Raw genomic sequence first — 24,432 nt, forward strand, 5'->3', positions numbered from 1 at the left:
ATCTACAAATTTTGAATCAAGTTCGAACTCGAATAAAATTAATTCGAGTCGAATTCGAACATTCAAATTTTCGTCATATTTAACTCGATTCAACTCGTTTACACCTAGTTTTTTTGGTCCTTTTATAAGACTGATATTATAAATTGGTTTATATAAATCTTTTGCTCTCACTATGCCAAAAATCACTTTTTACTTCAGATAATATCTGAAATAATAGGGTACTTAAGTGCCGAAGTATATGGACGTGAAGTAATAGATGTACCTTTTACTTCGCATAATACCCGAAGTTGTAGTATTGAAAATACCGAAGTCTTTTGGCCGGTTTTGGGAGAAAAACCGGTCCAGAATTGGACCGGTGTCGAAGTAATAAATGTGTTTTACTTCATCGATTATAGTGAATAATGAAGTAGTATATCATATAATTTCCTCTTAATTATTATTTAGCGACGGAATTCATGTTCAAACCTGTCGCTATTTTGCGACGGAATTCCAAAACCGTCGCTATTTTGCGACGGACGTAATGTTAATCGCCGTCGCTAGTATGCGACCGAATTTATATCAAAAACCGTCGCTACTTAGCGACGGGGTTCGTATGAGTTCCGTCGCTAATATGTTAGGTAAATTAAAAAAAAATTTAATAAATCTGTGTTATGAATTGGTGCGGTAAAATATAAAAAATTTAATAAATCTGTGTTATGAATTGGTACAATCGTGTAAAAGATAAAAATTTTAAGTATCGTAAAGTGGTAAAATCGTGTAAGAAAAAAAAATTTTAAGTGTTGTGAATTGTGAAATCGTGTAAGTGATAAAAATTTTAAGTGTTGTGAAGTTGTAAAATTGTGTAAGTGAGAAAAAATTTTAATTGTTGTGAAGTGAAGTGGAAGAAATTGGAGAGAATTTGTATGTATTTATAGAGAATGGTGGAAGAAAATAGAGGGAAAAATAGGCGGGATATAATTTTTTTGAAAATGGCGACGGTTTTAGTAAAATTCGTCGCAACATTTTAAATCGGCGACGGTTAAAATGGAGGGGAAATATATCCGGGGTGGAATTTTTTGAAAATGACAACGGTGTTCCTTTAACCGTCGCCAAATTTTTAATCGGCGACGGTTGGCTGGAACCTGTCGCTACTTTTAGCGACGGTCAAATGACAACCGTCGCTAAATATAGCGACAGTTTTTAAAAAACAGTCGCTAGTTTTAAATATGCGACGGTTTTTATTGGACCGTCGCTAAAATTAGCGACGGGTTAAAATAAACCGTCGCCGATTTAAAATTTGGCGACGGTTTAAAAAATCCGTCGCATGTTTTAATCTTTTTACTTCACTCTGTATTTTCATTATTTTTTACTTCATCAAAATTGATATGCCGAAGTAAAATATATAAAAAAAATACAGTGAAGCCCGTGTTTTTAAACATCCGAAGTAAAATATAATATTTTACTTCGCTTGTGTTATTAATGAAGTTATTGGTAATATATTACTTCGTAATTTATTTTTGCCGAAATAACGCCTGGCGAAGTAAAATGTCATTTTTCACATAGTGTCTCAACAGATATCGTGTTAGCTATATCTGTCATCATATTAACTCTATGAGGATACCAGACCAAATGTGTGAACAAAAACAATTAATTGTATTTAAATCAAATTTTGATCTTTTAGATAATCAATACTACTCTACCAACTTACTGGACAATTTTCGAATTTTTCTCCGGGGTTGATAACGGTTAAGTATAATCTATATGTAAATTTCATATACTTTTGTAAGCAATTGTAATTAATTATTTGCTGTTATTTTTCATGAGTGTGTATATATGCACATTATTCTATCAGTTTATCAAGAAGCTAGCCTTCTTCCTTATACTTTCTTGTCCCCAAGAAAACAACCGCCCTAAAACCCTAACCCTAACCCTATATGAAATCCACAATTCGTTTTTAAGGTTTAAAAAATTTGAGAATTATTATTAATAAAAAAAACGGTCCCTATATTTCGATGCGACACGAGCACTTTCCGGGCGTTTCCTCCCAATCTTGGAAAATATCAATTCTTGTCCGCCTCAAACTACCAATTTTACCCTCCATCTCTTTCATTCATTATGAGATGATTTACTGCTTGTGTAATTAATAATTAATTTAAGTAAATTTTTTACTTCGAATGATCTTGAATTCTTGATCAGGCATGCTGCCGCTGCTTCCAGTAATTATTCATCCAGTGTATAATTAACAGTACTGGTTGCTGGCCTGCTAGTTCCCATGCATGCATTAATAAAACTCCATTTCAGATTTTTAGTTTAATTTAATTTAATTTAGAGAAATATATATTAGTCCTGAGTGAGAACTAATTTTTTGACGATCCAGATGATGGCTTTATTAATGGCTCTGCAGCTGATCCGTTTGACTTTATTTTTAGTTACTCAGAATTTAATTACTAGTTTCAAATATATTCCACTCAGTGAACAAAATCCCATAACAAAATTGCACTTGTAAGGCACAAAAAGAAACAAGAATATCTGAAATTTGTAGTTTTGATTCAGCAACTTTAATTCTAGTAAATTAAGAAGGAGATGTTACTAATCTACATAAGAAATTTAAATTCATTACCTGTGTTTCATTATTATTTTTATATCGTGAATAATAATAAATTAAAATAAAAACATGTATTTTGAAGTCATTGGATTCTATTTAGGCATAAAACAAACACGTGATAACTCAAGATCACTGTTAGCTTTTTCTTGGAAAATGTTTACCGACATAGCAGCTAATTTCACTTGATTATCATATTCTTAATTCCAATGTTTTAAAAAAAAATTATGTTATGATTTTTTACATTCCCTCTAATAAAAAAATGATCACTATATTTCCTTTAGCCAATCAAAATTATTCAACAAAGTCAACAACACCGACATGAAGCCGTCAGATTCCTATGAACCACACCGCAAAACGTGAATCGGCGTGGGGATCAGTCAAACTGTAAACAGATGAAAACAACTTTATTTTTTCACCACGAATTAATTATTAATTAAATGCTTCTCCTCATCAACTTACGATGCTTCACTTCACATTTTTCCAGATAACTCACACACACACACACACACATATATACAATAATACACCGCCACATAACACATATACATACACAGATTTTCATTGATGGGAAAAAAATTAAACTTTTGCTTAAGATCAATGATACTATAATATATATGTAGCTACGTTAAGATTCTTCCACAGTTTGCTTCTGGGCAAGCCAGCTTTTTATATATAGTAAGTTCATCTGTTTTATTATCATTTTTTTTTTTTTTGTGATTTTAGGGTTCATTTGCAGCAAGCTGTTCACTTTCTTGTTTCTGGTGATTTAAGATATTGATTATTAAGAAAAAGGGACAAAATTAATCAATGGGTTGAGTGTTTTCAAATGTTTCTTGTGTACTTACTTTATAATTTCATTCTTTAATTATCTGTTGATTGGATTTAGGGAGTTTTCATGTTAGCTAGGTTTTGTGTTAAAAAAGGACAGCAACAAGCGATCGAGAGACGTGGGTCCTGTCTAATTTACTTGAATATATTCATCATCTAGTCGCAAATTATAAATATAAAATAAAAAATATATATTTTTTAAAAAATGGTATGGTTTATCATAAAGGTATATGAACGTATCATTCAATCAGATGCAGAAACATTTTTAGTGAAAAGGAAATAGATTTGCACTGATTGATCATGGATATCTGAATCTTGCATTAGTTTTTAATATTGAGGAAGATAAAAAAATTATAGAATAATGAGTTTGAAATTGGTTTATTTGACCGAATCAGTGAGTGGAAGACAGAAGGCAGCAAGTACCGCATGAAACTTTTTAATCCTTACTAGTTTATTTAGTTTAGTTAACACGACATGCATGTATTAAATAAATCATTAAGAGTAATTATTTTAAATTTTGACGAGTCCGAATTCCAACTATACGGTCAACATATTTCAACCAAGAAAAATCCAAACCAAATCTTTAAACTTTTTTTAATCTCGTACAAATTTTTTTGAAAACGGGGTAATTCTCCTGTATTTTTATGGGACTATACTTTTAATGTTTTAATGTTAATATCATCAAATTCCTGTATATTATTTATAGAATGTAAATGAATGTTTAGCTTTAACGCGAGCATTTGGACTGTGGATCATGAAAATTATACTTACATGTTGATTTGTTTTTACTGCATGTTCTATATAAACATATACTTGTGTCATTTTTATGGGCTTAAATTTAGTAATATTTACAGCTGTTTGGCTAAGTAATTTATTTGTCCTAGAGATGATTTTGTGTTGTTGACATGATGGGTTTTGGGGTGGCATTTTTTGCACAAAACGAGGAAGAGAGTCCCAATAAACCAAGTGGGCTGGAGTCATTTGAGTTTATGCATCGGCTTTTTTTGATTTCTGCTTCATGATTTCAGATACATATACAAACACAAACACACACACACACATATATTTATATGTATTTATAGAAGAGACTACAAATTGATCTTTCCTTTTCTTCATTATTCCTCAGCTTCTTGAATTCTCTCCTTTTATATATTCCGATTATATTTTTAATATTTTAGTTGATCTTAATTCTTTCTGATCTTGGAATATGCAGGAGAAGGGCGCCATGAATTCCAACAACTGGCTTTCGTTTCCATTTTCTCCCACTCATCCTTCTTTACAATCTCAGTCTAATCACTTTTCTCTAGGGTTAGTAAGTGACAAAATTAATGAAACTCCATTTCAAAGCCAAGGTAAGTCATCACTCAATCCTTTATCTTCTTCAAACCCTAAATGGATGTTTTTGGCAGCCATATATTAATTATACATGTTTTATTTTTGACAATAATATAGCATATGATTGGAATTTGATCAACACCCACGGAAGCAGGGAAATCCCAAAAGTTGCTGATTTTCTTGGAGTGAGCAAATCCGACAGCCATTTAGAGCTCGTACCTTACAACGAAATCCAATCGAGTGATTCGAATTACCTGTTTTCCAACAACAGCTTGGTGCCGGTTCAACACAACCTGTTGGCCTCCACCACAAACTACGAAAGTCTCCAAGAAAATGCTTGTAGCATGCAACAATTGACACTTTCCATGGGCAGAGGTAAGGGTTCAAGTACGAGCGAGACCGTTGCCACCGCAGCTGCCACTGCAGAAAACAGTGACACTAGTATTGTTGACGCTGCCCCTAGGAGGACCTTAGACACGTTTGGCCAAAGAACCTCGATATATAGAGGTGTAACAAGGTGGGGTTCTCTATATATATCCCTTCATTTTCTTCTCATAACTTAAAAGGCTTATTTTATGACTTTTCTATAGAAATTGTGATTATATGCATCATTCTTTCTTATAGACATAGGTGGACTGGGAGATATGAAGCCCATCTATGGGATAATAGTTGCAGAAGGGAAGGCCAATCGAGAAAAGGGCGTCAAGGTTTACATAATAAACTTATACCTTGATTCTTTTGTTTCTTCTTACTTTTATATTTGCTAAATTTGTCTATGATCACTAATTAATCTTCTTTCTTGATTGTTTTTTTCCATGGGATGCAGTGTACTTGGGTAAGTCGATTAAGTTTCTCCATTAATTATTAATTAGTGTCATCTGAAACACCTTTAATTGCATTGAAATTGTCCAATGAATTATAAGTTTCTTTACTTATATATAGGTGGATATGATAAAGAAGAAAAAGCTGCTAGGGCATATGATCTCGCTGCCCTAAAATACTGGGGAACATCTACTACCACTAATTTCCCAGTACGAAAATTTGTAGAAAAATGTTATAAAATCTATGTTTTTCAGGTCTGATATTTACAGCATAATTTTCTGTATATTTTTCAGATCAGTAACTACGAGAAGGAACTGGAGGAGATGAAGCATATGACTAGACAAGAATTTGTGGCCTCTATACGAAGGTAAATTAAATCATTGATTATAGGTTGTCGTGCTATCTAACATGCCGATCTTTTTGTTAACACGTGCAATCGTAGAAAGCATAAAATATAATCCTCGTCGGAGATTAATCTACTGATATATTGAATTTCAGGAAGAGCAGTGGCTTTTCGAGGGGAGCATCCATGTATCGTGGAGTGACTAGGTGGTCAATGATTTCTTTGGCTTAGAAATTTATTATATATTTTGCATGAATATTCTTTCCTCTTAACTTGATTTTCTTGTTAATGTCCTTCGTTAATTAATAATTATTTCTCAATATTTAAATTTGGTTATTTTAATCAGGCATCATCAGCATGGAAGATGGCAAGCAAGAATAGGAAGAGTTGCCGGAAACAAAGATCTATACTTGGGAACTTTCAGTAAGCAATTAATTTTCATTTCTTCTATTTGTTCTTTATAATCATTTAATATATATTTTTTAATAATATACAGTTTTCGTCCTAAATTTTGAACAAACGAAATAATTGAAATGTTATATTTTTTCATAGCCACTGAGGAGGAAGCTGCCGAAGCATATGACATAGCCGCCATAAAATTCCGAGGTCTAAATGCTGTCACCAATTTCGACATGAATCGTTATGACGTAAAGGCCATTCTTGAAAGCAGCTCTCTTCCTATCGGGGGAGGTGCCGCCAAACGCCTCAAAGAAGCTCAGGCAATCGAGTCATCACTAAAACACGAAGACATTATATCTTTAGGCTCAGGTTTCCAATATGGCAGCATCCCAAGAACAGCGTCCCATCTTCAAGAATACTCACTAATGCAGCAGCATCCCTTTGATTCTCAGCCTTCTTTCATCCTGCAAAATCAAAATCTTTCACAATACAATCAAGATTCCTCGTCTCTTTATCATAATTACATCCAAACACAGCTCCAGTTGCAGCAACAATCTTGTTCTTACAACAGCATCCCTCATCACACAAGCACGAACTTGAATGATTCTCAGTTCTATGGAAATTACCTTCAAAACAACGCAGTCACGCTGCATGGACTCATGACAAACACAGGGTCTTCATCTTCTGTGATGGAGAATAATGGGAGTTCAAGTAATGGAGGGTTTACTGGAAATTGTATAAGAATGGGCTCGAGTTCAGATTCGGGCAACGAACTTCCGCTGGTGAAAGTGGATTATGAGCATATGTCATCGGCTGCTACATACACTGGATGGTCTGCGGAGACAGTTCCTGCAGGGACATCAAATCCTGGTTTATTTTCAATGTGGAATGAGTGAAACAGAAACTTCTTTATTTCTTTCAATGAAAACTAATTGCTAACCTAAGTGTGGAGTTTTTAGTTCTATCTTTGCTTTTGACAATTTTGTTATGTGGGGATCAAAAGTATGATAGCACGTACTAATGAATTTTGGTGTACTTCTTTAATTATTTATTCTTTAAAAATTGAAGAAACAATGGCTTCATAGATTTACCTCATTAAAAAAAGAGTGTAGTGACATCATCCTCAAGCTAGAGATTTGATGGTTTGCTAATCAGATAGTGCTTTTGTTTCTTGCTTTTACTTATTGAAGATGAAGAAATAAACTTTTTATTTTTTGAAAATAATATTGACACGTATCTGTTGTAAGGAGTTGAAAATGTACTTATTTATATAGACTAAAAAAATCATTTTTTTTATCGGTAAATATAAAATATATTAACCATAAAAATAAAGAATCATCCCTCACAAGTATATACACCGGGCAAAGATCAAGTCATAACATATATATCAAATGCAATGGTTCACAACTATACAAGTTACCTAATCTATTACGTACATTTTCAATAGAGCTAGCTAGTAGAAAGATATAAGTGAAAACAACGAAAAACTCAAGCCTTGAATTGATCATGAAAAATAAAGCATCTATTTAGGGGACTTCACCATCAAATACCATCAATTAAATATAAACGGTGCTTGAGAAGGCAAGCAAACATGCTTTGTTAATATGGGAAGACCTGTACAATATTCACGCTTGACCCACTTCAAAGCAACATGAATGGTAGACATGGAATACTAGTGCTCGTGAAGTCAATCCTTATCCTGATCTAAATCTGTCTAGAAAAATGACATTTGAAGAGATGTGATCGAACTTTTCTTGTACTAAAAATACTCAGTAAAAATTATTGAAAAGTTCAATCTCAAAGTGATTGTGAGTACACGATGTAAGTTATAGTATAATGTATAAAAATACAGATACCGTTCCACCATTATTTTCAATTATATATTCTTTAGCAAAAGATAATTTGAAATGAGTTATTAACTACTAGAATTTAATTAACTAACTGGCTCAAAGGTTAAATAAATAATATAAAATGAATATTTAAAATCAACAGAGAAATGAATTTGTTGAGAATCTTGGTTCACCTACCCCTTGCTACTTTAAATAATTAATCTCGACTATTTTTCAGGGGTAGGATCCCCTTGAATCCTAACAAAAAAGAGCTACAAAAACGAGTTTAGTTGCTAAAATTCATATTCAATTATGCAACCAACTGAATAAATGAAAGTTTTTAAACTAAAAATTCTACAGTAATCGAAGAATGGAAGACACGCTACTTGAAAATCCCGAAATCTTCAAGTTTCCTTGACTCCGGTTCTTTTCTCCTTCCGTTTGGCTGCTTTTTTTCCTTGTCTGATCAGAATTCCTCCTCCAAAAACATGTGCTAGGGTTTTCTATGAAGGTAACATCAAGAGAGAAATCAACCTATTTTTTATTTCTTAATCGCACTGGGGTGGCTGAAAATGTCGCCCAACGCGCATGTCTCGCAAGTTGGCTTAAATATTTTTCTCACAAGCGCTAGGGCGGGCAAAAACCTCCGCCCACAGCACATGGGTCGCAACATTCTCTTTTTTTTTCTTCTTTGGCGTGCTAGGGCGCACAATTTCTTCCACCCCAGTATGCTTGACCCGAATTTCTTTTTCTTGAGCACGTTAGGATAGGCAAAAATCTCCGCCCCAGCAAGGAGGTCATGCAAATTTTTTATGGTTTCTGCAATTGTGCGCTGAGGCTGGAAAATTCACCCGTCCTAGCGCATCTTGCTCACATTTTAAGCTCAAAATTAGGTGTGTCAAAATGCAACACGACCCGTCAACCCGACACGACCCAACACAAAAAAAAATCAGGTTCGGGTTAGTTCCATGTTAGACGTGTTTCGGGTTGGGTCACGGGTTGACCCGATTTTTTTTTTTTTTAAAATATTACCTATATTTTTATATATTGTATGTTTGAACAAAATTTATAATATATTTAAACTTGAGGTACGTTGTAGTATTTGAATGATGTTTCTCTCCTGGGCATGCCCAGCGTGTTTGTATTTTAAACTTTTTACTCGTTTTTAATGAATATTCATTAAAAAAAGAGTTTTATATATAGAAAATCTTCAAATAATATTTATTGAAAAGATTCCTATATTAAAGTTAATCAGCAAAAATGGGAGTAGACTATACTTAATAAAATTTGCTAAAATCCAACCAGTCTACCTTAATTTGTCCTCAAAATAGATTAAGTTAATAACTGTTTTTCAAAGGTACAATCTATTGAAGAATGAGTCAAAGTTTATTTAACAAAATAGATTAAGCTAATAACTACTTTTCAAAAGTACAATCTATTGAAGAATGAGTCAAAGTTTATTTAATTGCTTAGTCAATTTGGTTAAGATTTAGTGGATCTCATAGTTGGATAATTGGATGAGTGGCTTAGTGGTTAATATTTGTTTTTATTTGCTTTATTTTGTTTCTATAAATAGCATATGTAAATGGTCTTTAATTGAGGAGATTGATGTTCACGTAAACTCCAGTATGTCTATTCCTAGAGTGAAAACACGTGAGTTGAAGGATATAGTTTGAGAAAAACTTTCATGGCCAACAATACTTCTGCAATGGGTGCTGCGCGCACAACAGCCTATTCCAATTTTTAAAGGAGAAGGGTATGAATTCTGGAGTATCCGTATGAAGACTCTGCTCAAATTTCAAGATCTTTGGGACTTGGTAGAACATGGTTTTACAGATCCTGACAAATAAAGCAGTTTCAGGGAGAATAGGAAGAGAGATTCAAAGGTATTGGTAATTACGAGCAGGCTGTTCAAGACTGCATCTTCTCAAGAATCACATATGCGACCAAGTCAAAGCAAGCATGGTCAATTCTGCAGAAAGAATTTCAAGGTGATTCAAAAATCATCATGGTGCAGCTGCAGTCACTTCGACGAGACTTTGAAACCTTGATAATGAACAAGGAAGAATCAATTGCTGATTTTTTTTCAAGAGCAATGGCAATAATCAGTCAAATGTGATCTTACGGGGAGAAGATTATTTACCGGACCATCGTTGAAAAGGTATTGATAAGTTTAAGTACTCCAAAATTTGATCATGTTGTCGTTGCAATAGAAGAATCTAAGGATTTGTCAATTTTTTCATTTGATGAACTAATGTGGTCTTTGCAAGCCCATGAGTCAAGAATTAACAAGTCACTTGAAAAAAATGAAGAAAAGGCGTTTCAAGTGAAGTAGGCAGTAACTTGGAGAAATTGAAATCTCAACAACTAGAGGCCGTGGAAGAGGAGGATTCAGTGGTCATGGTCGTGGTCGAGGTTTTGGTAGAGGACGGGGCAGAGGTAGATTCGATTCGCAATCGAAGTACACCAGTGAGCAAAAAAATAACAAGAATCGTGTTCAATGCTATTAGTGCAAGGGATATGAGCATGTAAAAGCTTATTGTCCAAACAAAGACCAGAAAGTGAATTATGTGGCAGAGAATGAAGAGGAAAGTAAGTTTTTTATGGTTCATTCTAATACTGACAATAATTCAAGTGGTGTGTGGTTTGTAGATAGCGGTTGTTCAAACCATATGACAGGCACAAAATCCATGTTTAAAGAACTCGATGAGACACAAAAGATGAAGGTGCAGCTTGGGAATGGTAAAGATGTGAAAGTTGAAGGGAAATGTACCGTAGATATTGAAACCACCAATGATAAAATAAAGTTAGTGCACAATGTTCAATTTGTACATGATTTGGGATATAATTTGCTTAGTGAATATGTCGAATCAAATTGCGGCCAATGTGAATTTGTATTCTCCAACTTAATAATTGGAAAGCCAACTAAAATTTCTTAAAGTCTTCATTTTATGAATATATATTGCAAAAAAAAATATCTGTGGTTTCAGATTGAACGATTTCCCCGTTTGACCAAATGAAACATCATTAATCATGTGAAAAATCTTGGTTGATATTAAATTCTACGATTTCGGCGCCCATACAGGATAAAGTGTTCTTCATTGAGGTGATAATTGGAATCGACCAATATTTTTTGGACCAAAAATAGGTTAGATTTCCTGTAATTTTATTCCCACGATCGATATACAGGATGAAATGTAATTGTAAGGGGTTGCTTAAATAGAATTAATTTTATATTATATGTTTTTTTTTTACAGTATTCAGAATTATTTGCCAAACCAGATTTCGAATTGCTAGAATTTTATTCATGCAATCACGTGCATCTAAATATTATAACCTTGTCAATTTTAAGATTATAATAGGTTCTGATTTCCTGGATGGTTTTATTATTTTATTCAATCAAAACGCCACCCTAATTACCTATAAAATAATTTATGTGATCATGACAGCTAATTCCGTAAAAGTAATTTTAATTGTAAAAATCTAAATAAATTATGTCATGTGTTATTATAAAGCAACGTATGCGTAGTGGATTCATAATTATTTAGATGGGATGTGTTCACTTAATCTTATACTACTACAGTAAAACATACTCGTACGTTGATATATCTAAAAAAAAGATATCCGATTAGACAGTTTCATATATATAATAAATATCAATCCAATCCTATCGGTAGCGAAAAAAAAAGTATTTTTTCATTAGTCGATCGGAAACATGTTTTATAAAATTTACTCGTAAAAAGATCTAATAAGAGTTTTATCAAAAATAATATTTATTATTGAGATAAGCAGATAATAATTTTTAAAAATAAATTTAAATACATAAATATAACCTATTTAAATGTAACATGTCATTTTATCTGTGTTTTATTATTATTATTATTATTATTATTATTATTATTCTTTATGGGACAACTCTAATAGCTATGGATTTCTACAAAAAAAAAAAAAATAAAAAACATGACTGGATTTTTTGGATTTTATTAAAATAATGTTCATATTAGGGATTAATCAAATGAGAATGTGACACAGATAGAAGATTTGACGGTTCGTGAATTTTTTGAGTCTGCTCAATAAATATTTTATTTTTATTCGAATTTCTCGATCTCGAGTCTAATTCAAACATGTTCGAACATTTTTCGAGCCAAAATTTTTTAATTCGATACTTCGCGAACTTTAATATTTTATTAATATAATATAAATTATATATTAAACATATATCTATTTCGAGCTTTCAAACATGTCGAACTTTACTATCCGAACAATAGTTTTAATATCTCGCGAAAAAGTTCGAAAAATTTGAGCCGGACTCGAACTCAAATTTTCTTTCGAGTTGAACTCAAATAAAAAAATTAAAAATTTAGAGTTTCGAATCAAATTCACGAATTTAAATATATTTAATTCGAACCTTAAATTTTTATTAATAATTGATTCGATTTTTTTTGTTTATAAGGATAGATTAATAGTCAAATATATATCGTTAAAATTTTAAGATGTTTTAATAATCATTTTGACCCGGTTTAAGATCTAATTTTATTAATCAAATAGTTATCCATAAAATTGGATCTTAAACCGGGTCAAAATGATTATTAAAACAACTTAAAATTTTAACGATAAATATTGGACTGTTAATCTATCCTTATTTAATCCACTCAACCAAACACACCCCTAGGAATATGTTGCTTGCCAAAGGCAAAAACTTGTGTGAGACGGTCTCACGGGTCATATTTGTGAGACAGATCTCTTATTTGGGTCATCCATGAAAAAGTATTACTTTTTATGCTAAAAGTATTACTTTTTATTGTGAATATGAGTAGGGTTGACCCGTCTCACGGATTAAGATCCGTGAGACGGTCTCACATAAGACCTGCTCCTTGCCAAATACCACAAGTCAGTGCACGGTAATTGTGGTTAACCATTTAGGAAGGAAAACAAACCCATGATTTACTACATGCTAAATATATTTAATTTTATTAAATATTTAAAATAAGCTCACGGTATCGTTCTTCTCCTCTTTATGTTTTAATATTTTGAACATAATTGTAAGATTGAACCATAAATTATTTATTAGAAACAAACTTGTACATATTGAAAAGTATAAACATACACAAAAACTGCATAGGTTCAAAAATTTCATGGAAGGATCTTAAAATAAATAAAAATTTCACTTAAAGAGTTGAAATTTTAATGATATTTAAAATTCGTGATAAAAGTCACCTCATTTGTCATGGGATTATATAAACATCTTGCAATAAGCGAGATATCTGAATATAATCTCAAATAACGCTTGGTTTGTGAATAAGATGAATAAAGAATGATAAAAATATATAAAAAAAAATAATATAGTGTGATAAATTATATGGTTTTTACTATAATTTTAATGTGTAGGATTTTTTTGTATTTGGCCTTAAAATTACCGAAATATTCTTTCAGAATCGTCCAAACCTGTTTTCTTTTGCCACAATCCAAATTCACCCATTTAGTGCATTCAGCAGCTTCCTATTAAAGAAAGATCAATCTTTCGGTTGCAATGTTAATGGAGGAGGACTTGATTGTGTGTTTTTTGCCACTAATACTAAATATGTCAATTAAATTTCCTACTCCATACGGATGTCTGGCACTAACCACGACTGTCCACCACCTCCATCCGACTTTCAGCCCTCAGAACAACTGGTCATGTGTGGCTAGCACCATCGCATCATCTCCACCCATGAGTACTGCTGCATCACTTCTGTTACGTCGCCTTTAACTAGAAAATACTACTCCACAACCTCCCCCAAGAATCATTATCTCATGTCTGCCAAGCAACACTCTATTTTATTTATCTTTTTTTATTATTATTTTAAGTTTTACCGATGACGATAGTTTAGCATTTTCCACGGTGATGATATATAAATTATTACGTGAAGGAAGATGGATGAAGTAGATAGAGAAAACAATAATTTTGGACTGTAACTGAACTTTAAAAAACCAATCAAACAAAAGATCAGTATGCTTGTTAATACTAATCACCTCTAATCAGGTAAAGCAGACGATGCTTCAGTGATAAAATAATAATAATAATAATAATCCCACTCCATATAATGATTAAGATCATAAAGATTACAGGTTTTTCTTACAAAGGATATGTACAAAGAGATTCGAATTTTTTATAAAAAATTCTCAAAAATAAAAAAAAAAAACATCAATGTGTCCTTTTTGACATAGTAAACTGAATGCCCAAAGGAGGAAGAACTGTCAAATTTATTACGTCATTTACTTCTGTAAAAAACTGTGGCGCCCGGTTTAGGAATTCATAATTATTCCCTTACTAGGTGCCACATTTACCTTCAATCTTTCTTTATTGAACTTCTATTTTTATTTTTACCATTATTATTATTAGAAAGATATTGTAGATAAAATTTAATTACGTTCTACAATAATTTAAGGATTATCTACAAATATTTACATTCTTATTTCAAATATGTACAATTATTTTACAGCGGAAGTCTATATGTACAATTATGTTACAGCGGAAGTTTAACATTCATTTATAAACAGATCATCTCAACTTTCAAATGCTCTTATTTCAGCTTCAGTTATTTTTCTCTTGTTCCAATTCGGGGGTTCCTGTGTCTGGAAATTACAATAGACGAAAAGAAACAGAGGGTTAAGTCTTTGAGGACTTAGTGAGTTTAAATCAATATATGGCTTTTAAATAACACTTCATCATAATTATACATGAAATAATAGGAATAAAAATTTAGATATTATGAATGATATGCAATGAAATAATAGATAAATGAAAATTCCATGAAATAACATTGGTGGCTCTAATTGAGCACTTTTTACGAGCCGGGTGAACCATTCTCCGGACCGAAATATTCGGTGCGCGTTGTTCAGATGAACCATATACCCGGGACTTTTGACCCGTTGTTCATTGGACTCATTTTCCGGGCCGAAGCCACGTTGTCCAGTGGACTCAATTTCCGGACCGAAATCCGTTGTCCATGACTCCATTCATTCATTCATTCAGTCATGATATATCAATCCATTCATAAATATTCAAGAAATATATCAGTAATTCAAATGAACAGTGGATGATATTTGAACATTAAATAAATGCTATTGAAATTTCCAGGCCAAATGCCAAGGGCTTTAATAGAAGAATGAATAGTAATTTCCTCACCTGATAACTTACAATTTAGGCTTGATTAATACTCCGAGTTCCTGGAGCAAGTCCTAAAAATATATTATGAATGATATTTATATGTTAGAGTTTTTAAGTAACTATTTGATCATTTTCAGATTATTTTTTTGTTCAAAATTTAATCCGGTGGATTTTAATTAAGTTTCAAAAATTCATATTAATTAGAAGGTATATCCAAATATTACGAAAGTTGGCCAAAAAGTCGGAAATATCATCAGCAATGATCGGCCACCGGAAACTCGCCGTTCCGGCGGCGCGTGTAGTACACGCGCCGACGGTGCCGGCGCGTGGCTGGCCGTCCGGCGGCCACGCGCGGCCCGTTTTTTTCCAGCATGTGTAACTTTTTACGATCTTTAATTCTTCCGTTGAAAGTTTTGTCAAATTCCTAGCCGATCAATACCAGAATTAAATATCGACGTATGGCTAACTGAGGTACTCCGGTATTCCGGAAATGTTAGTTCCGGCAATATTTTGGGATGACGGGCGGTATGTACCTCATCTATGCAACAAGAGGTACAACTTTGTTATTAAAGTCGACCTCTAGTTTTGTGTGTAACTATAAGAAAAATAAGCGAAAAGTACCTAGCTTGAATACGGGATACCGTTGCCGATTTGCGGAATATCTTTGTTGAATTTCCTTGTTTTCGGTCGATCTTCTTACGCCACCTCCAGTGCTATATTGTTTTATGATATGAGGTGAATAGTTGGTGATTTATCGGGATTTTTCGGAAAGGGTATGGCTTTTCCTTCTATTTTTTTTTTCTCTCTTTTTTCCTTCTTTTCTTTCCTCTTCTCTCTTTCTTTCTTCCTCCCCTTTCTTTTCTCTCGATATGTGGTTTTGGAGGAATGGAGTCGGCTATATATAGCCGAATTTCATGATTATCCTTTAATTTTTATTATTATTTTTTTTTATTATTATTATTTTATTATTATACTTATTATTTATTAAATAGAAAAAATCTCATGTTTATCCAAATTTAATATTATTATATTCGTGTATCCAATTATTGAACCTAATTATCTTATATTGAACTCAATAATTAGTGTAATTAATTACTTAACATATATGTTGAGTTTAATTATAATATTTTATTATATTTTATTATATTTTGGGTATTTGATTTTGGAAAAAGCACCTCATAGTGCTTGATGAATTTTTAAGTGTATTGTGATGTATTTTAATGTATTTCTAGATACTTTGGACAAATAAAATTTGTACCGAAAAAATAATGAAATTAATAAATTTATACTAATAAACTTTAATTTATGCACCTTTGTTTTTAGGGTGTCACAATATCCCCTCCTTTTAAAAATCTGGTCCCCAGATTTAGGAGTTATTGGAATAAATGAGGATATTGATATCTCATATCTTTCTCTGTTTCCCACGTTGCTTCTTCAATGTTGTGGTTTTTCCATAAGACTTTTACCAACTGAATTGGTCGACCACGAAGTTCCTTTATTCTTTGGTCCAAAATCTTCACAGGTTTTTCTTCATATGTTAGATTGTCTTCCAGATCTATCTGTTGGTGGTCAATCAATTGGGCTGAGTCTACTTTGCATTTCCTTAATTGTGATACGTGGAATACGTTATATATACCAGAGATATTTTCGGGTAGAGATAGACGATAAGCCACAGTGCCTATTCGTTCTATCACTTCAAAGGGTCCAACAAATCGAGGATGTAACTTTCCCTTCTTTCCAGTACGCCTGATTCCTTTTCTTGGTGATACTTTTAGTAATACGAAATCTCCGACTTCAAATTTCAAATCTTTCCGCCTCTTATCTGCATAACTCTTCTGTCGACTTTGAGCTGTTTGTATTCGTTGCCTGATAAGTTGTATTTTGTCGATAGCTTCTTGTATAATGTCAGGCCTGATTGCTCGTTCTTGTCCATTCTTTGTGCCTCTCCATTCATCCATATCCCAGTTAAGAGGAGATCGACATTTTCTTCCATATAATGCTTCATATGGCGCCATTTTTATTGAGGATTGATAACTATTGTTGTATGAAAATTCAACTAGAGGCAAATGTTTTCCCCAGTTTGCCCCAAAATCCAGCGTACAGGCGCGAAGCATGTCTTCCAATATTTGAATGGTTCGTTCAGACTGACCATCGGTTTGCGGATGTGCTGCTGTGCTAAAATTTAATTTGGTACCAAGGCATTCCTGAAGTTTTTTCCATAATCTTGATGTAAACTTCGGATCTCTATCAGATACTATGGTAGTGGGGATACCATGTAATCGTATGATTTCCTTCTGATAGAGTTCAGCCAGTTTTTCCACCCCATATTTGTGACTTATGGGTATGAAATGTGCTGACTTGGTCAAGCGATCAACGATTACCCATATGCTATTAAAACCTCCTGGAAGCTGGGGTAATCCGGTCACAAAGTCCATAGTTATTTGATCCCATTTCCATTCTGGTATAGGAAGTGGTTGCAAAAGACCTGCTGGTCTTTGATGTTCAGCCTTTATCATTTGGCAAGATAGGCATTGCGAAATGAAATCTGCAACATCTCGTTTCATTCCTTTCCACCAGAAGTGTTTTTTAATCTCTTGGTACATCTTAGATCCTCCTGGATGAATGCTGATCCGAGACTGATGTGATTTTTCCATTATTTCCTTTTTCATTGAGCTAGGCACACAAATACGATCATGATAGCATAGTATTCCTTGTGAATTGGTGACGAAATTGGTATCAGTATGGAGTTTTGAAACTTCTTGGTCTAATTCTTGATTTTGCTTAATTCTGGTATGAAATTCAGGTTCGATTCTCAATCCCGCCAAGTGCCCACGAGAATGGATATGTACCCATTTTTTTTCTTCTTTCATTCCCAAACAAGCCATGCTAATCTTTCTACTTAAAGCATCAGCCACTACATTAGCTTTACCTGATTGATAAAGAATGGAACAATCGTAATCTTCCAAAAATTCAATCCATCTTCTTTGCCTCATGTTCAGCTCTTTTTGAGTAAATAAATACTTCAAGCTTTTGTGGTCTGTATAAATATCAAATTTGGAACCGTACAAATAGTGTCTCCATTTTGCTAATGCAAACACTATTGATCCTAATTCCAGATCATGAGTGGGATAATTTAACTCGTGATTCTTTAATTTTCTAGATGCATATGCAATAACTTTATCGTTTTGCATTAATACACATCCAAAGCCTTCTTTTGAGGCATCTGTGTAAACCACAAATCCTTCTGTTCCTTCTGGTAATGCTAATATAGGTGCACTGGTCAGCATTTCTTTTAATTTGCAAAAACTTTTCTCACACTCATCATTCCACAAGAAAGGGTTGTCTTTGCGAGTTAGCTGTGCCAGGGGAACAGCAATTTTCGCAAAATCTTTAATGAATCTTCGGTAGTATCCTGCTAAGCCGAGAAAACTTCTAATTTCTGTGATGTTGATTGGTTGTTTCCAGCGAGATATGGCTTCTATTTTTGCAGGATCTACTTCCAGTCCTTTCTTAGAGATAAAGTGGCCAAGAAATGACACTTTTTCTAGCCAAAATTCACACTTACTGAATTTAGCATACAATTGATGCTCTTTCAAAGTTTTGAGAATCAATCGTAGATGTTGAGCATGTTCCTCATGACTTCTTGAAAATATCAAAATGTCATATATGAATATGACAACGAATTTGTCCAAGAATGGTTGAAATATTCGATGCATCATGTCCATGAAAGCTGCAGGGGCGTTGGTTAATCCGAATGGCATTACCACAAACTCGTAGTGTCCATAACGAGTATTAAAAGCCGTTTTGGAGATGTCATCCTCCTTAATCCTCAATTGGTAATATCCTTGCCGTAAATCAAGTTTTGAATATACTTGAGATCCTTGTAAAACATCAAACAATTCTTCGATATGTGGCAGAGGATATTTGTTTTTGATGGTAACATTGTTAAGTTCTCGATAATCAATGCACATCCTTAGAGTTCCATCTTTCTTTTTGACAAATAATACAGGAGCACCCCATGGAGATGTACTAGGCCGGACGTACTTCTTGTCCATGAGCTCTTGTAATTGAAGTTTTAATTCTTTTAACTCTGAAGGTGCCATTCGATATGGAGTTTTTGATCTGGGTTGTGCTCCAGGTATTAGATCAATGGAAAACTCTACGTCTCTTTGAGGAGGTAAAGTATTGATCTCTTCAGGAAAAACCTCTGGGAATTCTTGTACAACTGAGATTTCTGAGATTTTGAGTTGATCTTTTGGCTTATTTATCAAATAAGCTAGAAATCCTTGTCCGTTGTCTTTTAATATAGCCCTAGCTTCTGTTGTTGATACTATTCCCATAGTATGGTTAGCTTTGGAAATGATTGGATGAGAAGTTTGAAGATAAACTTCTTTTGTGTAGCAATTGAGTTGGGCTTGGTGTCTAAATAACCAATCCATTCCAAGAATAATATCATAGCTCTTGATAGGCAATTCAATCAAATCTGCTAGATATTCTTGTTCTTGGAAGTTTAAGGGACAGTTTCTGTAAACGATGTCAGTAATCATCGTTGTCCCTAAAGGTGAGCTAATTTCGAAGCTATATGGTAGCTGTTCAAATAATAGTGGTAATTTATGTGCAAAAACTTTTGAGATAAAAGAATGAGTAGCTCCTGGATCAAATAAAGTTTTTGCAGAACTGGATAATATGGTAACAGTACCTTCTACGACTGCAGTGGGGTCAACTTCCTCCTCTTGGTTTCCTAAGAGGGCATAGGCTCGAGCAGGTATCTTTGACTTTGTTGTGGGTTGAGTCTTTTGCGTTCTTTTTGGACAATCTTGAATACGGTGTTGCTCACTTCCGCAAATAAGACATTTCCCACTTTTTCTCCAACACTTTTCTTCTTCATGATTTGGTAATCCACAATATCCACACTTTTTATTGTTGTTTCTTGGAACTTTTCCTTTGACAGCTTCTCCTTGCCCGACTTGTTGTGTTTTCTTTTCAAATTTTCTTTTCCGGTTATCCTCAAAAAAGTTGGGCTTTCTGATTTTCTTTTCTTCTTCTTCTTTTTTAAGAAGTGTCTTTATGTCTTCTTCCACTCGTAGGGCTTGATTAACAGCAGAAACATAACTGGTAACTTCTGTGGACAGCGTTGCCCAACGGATATCGAGCTTTAATCCTTGGACAAATTTTTTCCTTTTTCTTACCTCATCTTCCATGTAATGTGGTGCATAATGTATAAGACGGTGGAATTCTGCCTCATATTGAGCTACGGTCATGTCACCTTGGACTAAATCCATAAATTCACGTTCTCGGGTATTTAATATAACTTGAGTTATATATTTACCTTCGAACTCTTGCAGAAAATTTTCCCACGTTTTTGGGGTGTGATTCTTTGTCCACCTATGTTCCACTGTACGCCACCAGTTATGAGCTGCTTCTTCAAATAAATAAGTGGAAAAATTCACCTTTTGTTCTTCAGGATATTTGAGAATAGAGAATATTTTGTTGATTTTGCTTAGCCAAGATTCTGCTTGACAAGCATCTGATTTTCCTTCAAACTTTGGTGGTTTGAATCTCAAAAATCTCTCAAGAGCTCTATCATTTGTCTCAAGGTGATGTTCTTGAGCTTGATCATGAGGTCGTGGTTGATTTTGTTGACAAAACTGCACAAATTGATGCATTATTTCAAACATATTTTGCATGTTTTGTTCTTCGGGGGGATTGTGTTGAGCGTTTCTGGAATTTCCACCAGTTGCCGAGTTGTGGTCATCTTGAGGAGGGATGTCTTGTCCGATTCTGGCTTGAGTACTATTTTGTGAAGACGTCATTCTAAACATATGAATATAAAACATGAACATATCTTGCAATGAATATACATAGTTATGTCAGAGGGTAAACAGTCAGTTTTATTTATAAACAAGACATGTTTCAAATATTTACAATACCCAAGCAAAATATAATCAAAACAAGCAAACTGGGTCATCATGCCTACAAAAAATGATGACCATGATAATCATCATGCCTACAAAAGATGATGATTATTACTACTAGTTATATACTATTGTTCAAAAGTCATTGTCTTCATTCGTCGTTGGAGAGATCTATAAAAGTGGTGTGGCTTGATCCTTCATTTGTTCCCGTGGTTCCCATGATAACATTTTCATCCGTATTCGGCCGTGATGTATGTGGTTCAACTAGGTCTGGTTCATAAATAAGCTCATTTTCATTTTCACTTTCCGGTAGGATAGTCATTGGAAGAAATTCATCTACTCCAAACACAAAGTTTTCCCACATAGGGTCAGGAAGAAATTCAACTTCTGGTGACTGCAACAGATTATCTTTTATCATAAAAGGGTCTTGATCTATTGATGGGTTCATGATTCCAGAATATTCTGCAAAAGGGGCTGGTACATATTCTGGAATACTACTACCTTCGGTTTCAAATGTGCTAGTGATGGGAGGGGCTGTGGTCTGATTTGTGTAAGATGGACCGATAACACCAGGTTCCATCCCGTTGATAGATTGATAAACCAGTTCACGCCCATGCATGATTAAGTGGTCAATGTGGATCGAAGGGTGTGATACTCCTTTTAAGAAACTAATCAAACCTCGGTCATAAAATTCGTGCATGTCTAGCAAGTATATAAGAGTGCGGTCTCTTTCATACAGTATATGACCTAATTCGCCCTGATATGCTAGATTATCAGCCATCATCCGTTCTTCGATAAACCCATGAAAAGTTTCAGTTGTTCCAAAGGTTTCAAAATGCTCCCGATACATATTCACTAAACATTTCAAGTCTGAGTTTTCTTTGCTTAATTTTTCTATTTCTTCCTCCATTTGTTTGATGATTATACTTTGTTTTTTCTTTGATGTCCCACTAGACTCCGTCATCCTGAAAGGAAAACATTTCAATTATGAAGACAACATAAAGATTATAATAAACCTTAGGTTCCTGTTTCTAGACTCTAGGCTTTAAGAAACCTAGGCTCTTAAGAAACCCAGGCTCTGATACCACCTCTGTGGCGCCCGGTTTAGGAATTCATAATTATTCCCTTACTAGGTGCCACATTTACCTTCAATCTTTCTTTATTGAACTTCTATTTTTATTTTTACCATTATTATTATTAGAAAGATATTGTAGATAAAATTTAATTACGTTCTACAATAATTTAAGGATTATCTACAAATATTTACATTCTTATTTCAAATATGTACAATTATTTTACAGCGGAAGTCTATATGTACAATTATGTTACAGCGGAAGTTTAACATTCATTTATAAACAGATCATCTCAACTTTCAAATGCTCTTATTTCAGCTTCAGTTATTTTTCTCTTGTTCCAATTCGGGGGTTCCTGTGTCTGGAAATTACAATAGACGAAAAGAAACAGAGGGTTAAGTCTTTGAGGACTTAGTGAGTTTAAATCAATATATGGCTTTTAAATAACACTTCATCATAATTATACATGAAATAATAGGAATAAAAATTTAGATATTATGAATGATATGCAATGAAATAATAGATAAATGAAAATTCCATGAAATAACATTGGTGGCTCTAATTGAGCACTTTTTACGAGCCGGGTGAACCATTCTCCGGACCGAAATATTCGGTGCGCGTTGTTCAGATGAACCATATACCCGGGACTTTTGACCCGTTGTTCATTGGACTCATTTTCCGGGCCGAAGCCACGTTGTCCAGTGGACTCAATTTCCGGACCGAAATCCGTTGTCCATGACTCCATTCATTCATTCATTCAGTCATGATATATCAATCCATTCATAAATATTCAAGAAATATATCAGTAATTCAAATGAACAGTGGATGATATTTGAACATTAAATAAATGCTATTGAAATTTCCAGGCCAAATGCCAAGGGCTTTAATAGAAGAATGAATAGTAATTTCCTCACCTGATAACTTACAATTTAGGCTTGATTAATACTCCGAGTTCCTGGAGCAAGTCCTAAAAATATATTATGAATGATATTTATATGTTAGAGTTTTTAAGTAACTATTTGATCATTTTCAGATTATTTTTTTGTTCAAAATTTAATCCGGTGGATTTTAATTAAGTTTCAAAAATTCATATTAATTAGAAGGTATATCCAAATATTACGAAAGTTGGCCAAAAAGTCGGAAATATCATCAGCAATGATCGGCCACCGGAAACTCGCCGTTCCGGCGGCGCGTGTAGTACACGCGCCGACGGTGCCGGCGCGTGGCTGGCCGTCCGGCGGCCACGCGCGGCCCGTTTTTTTCCAGCATGTGTAACTTTTTACGATCTTTAATTCTTCCGTTGAAAGTTTTGTCAAATTCCTAGCCGATCAATACCAGAATTAAATATCGACGTATGGCTAACTGAGGTACTCCGGTATTCCGGAAATGTTAGTTCCGGCAATATTTTGGGATGACGGGCGGTATGTACCTCATCTATGCAACAAGAGGTACAACTTTGTTATTAAAGTCGACCTCTAGTTTTGTGTGTAACTATAAGAAAAATAAGCGAAAAGTACCTAGCTTGAATACGGGATACCGTTGCCGATTTGCGGAATATCTTTGTTGAATTTCCTTGTTTTCGGTCGATCTTCTTACGCCACCTCCAGTGCTATATTGTTTTATGATATGAGGTGAATAGTTGGTGATTTATCGGGATTTTTCGGAAAGGGTATAGCTTTTCCTTCTATTTTTTTTTTCTCTCTTTTTTCCTTCTTTTCTTTCCTCTTCTCTCTTTCTTTCTTCCTCCCCTTTCTTTTCTCTCGATATGTGGTTTTGGAGGAATGGAGTCGGCTATATATAGCCGAATTTCATGATTATCCTTTAATTTTTATTATTATTTTTTTTTATTATTATTATTTTATTATTATACTTATTATTTATTAAATAGAAAAAATCTCATGTTTATCCAAATTTAATATTATTATATTCGTGTATCCAATTATTGAACCTAATTATCTTATATTGAACTCAATAATTAGTGTAATTAATTACTTAACATATATGTTGAGTTTAATTATAATATTTTATTATATTTTATTATATTTTGGGTATTTGATTTTGGAAAAAGCACCTCATAGTGCTTGATGAATTTTTAAGTGTATTGTGATGTATTTTAATGTATTTCTAGATACTTTGGACAAATAAAATTTGTAC

General features: G+C 33.6%; 2 protein-coding genes across 2 annotated transcripts; one reads left to right on the forward strand and one right to left on the reverse strand.

Annotated features, from left to right (window-relative positions):
• Nucleotides 1-4,633: 4,633 nt before the first annotated feature.
• Nucleotides 4,634-7,283, forward strand: LOC140803794 (AP2-like ethylene-responsive transcription factor PLT2). Its single transcript, XM_073159668.1, has 9 exons — nucleotides 4,634-4,764; nucleotides 4,865-5,264; nucleotides 5,372-5,454; nucleotides 5,574-5,582; nucleotides 5,690-5,778; nucleotides 5,863-5,936; nucleotides 6,068-6,118; nucleotides 6,259-6,335; nucleotides 6,465-7,283. Exons 1-9 carry the CDS (start codon nucleotides 4,638-4,640, stop codon nucleotides 7,205-7,207), a joined length of 1,653 nt encoding a protein of 550 aa, XP_073015769.1. The 5' UTR covers nucleotides 4,634-4,637; the 3' UTR covers nucleotides 7,208-7,283.
• A 9,380-nt stretch (nucleotides 7,284-16,663) lies between these two features.
• Nucleotides 16,664-21,103, reverse strand: LOC140803630 (uncharacterized). Its single transcript, XM_073159537.1, has 3 exons — nucleotides 19,298-21,103; nucleotides 17,157-18,799; nucleotides 16,664-17,036 (listed from the first exon to the last, which is right to left on the reverse strand). The coding sequence occupies exons 1-3, from the start codon at nucleotides 21,101-21,103 to the stop codon at nucleotides 16,664-16,666; spliced, it is 3,822 nt and encodes a 1,273-aa protein (XP_073015638.1).
• Nucleotides 21,104-24,432: the final 3,329 nt, after the last annotated feature.

This window comes from Primulina eburnea, chromosome 10, assembly GCF_022965805.1.
Source record: "Primulina eburnea isolate SZY01 chromosome 10, ASM2296580v1, whole genome shotgun sequence".
NCBI classification, from domain to species: domain Eukaryota; kingdom Viridiplantae; phylum Streptophyta; class Magnoliopsida; order Lamiales; family Gesneriaceae; genus Primulina; species Primulina eburnea.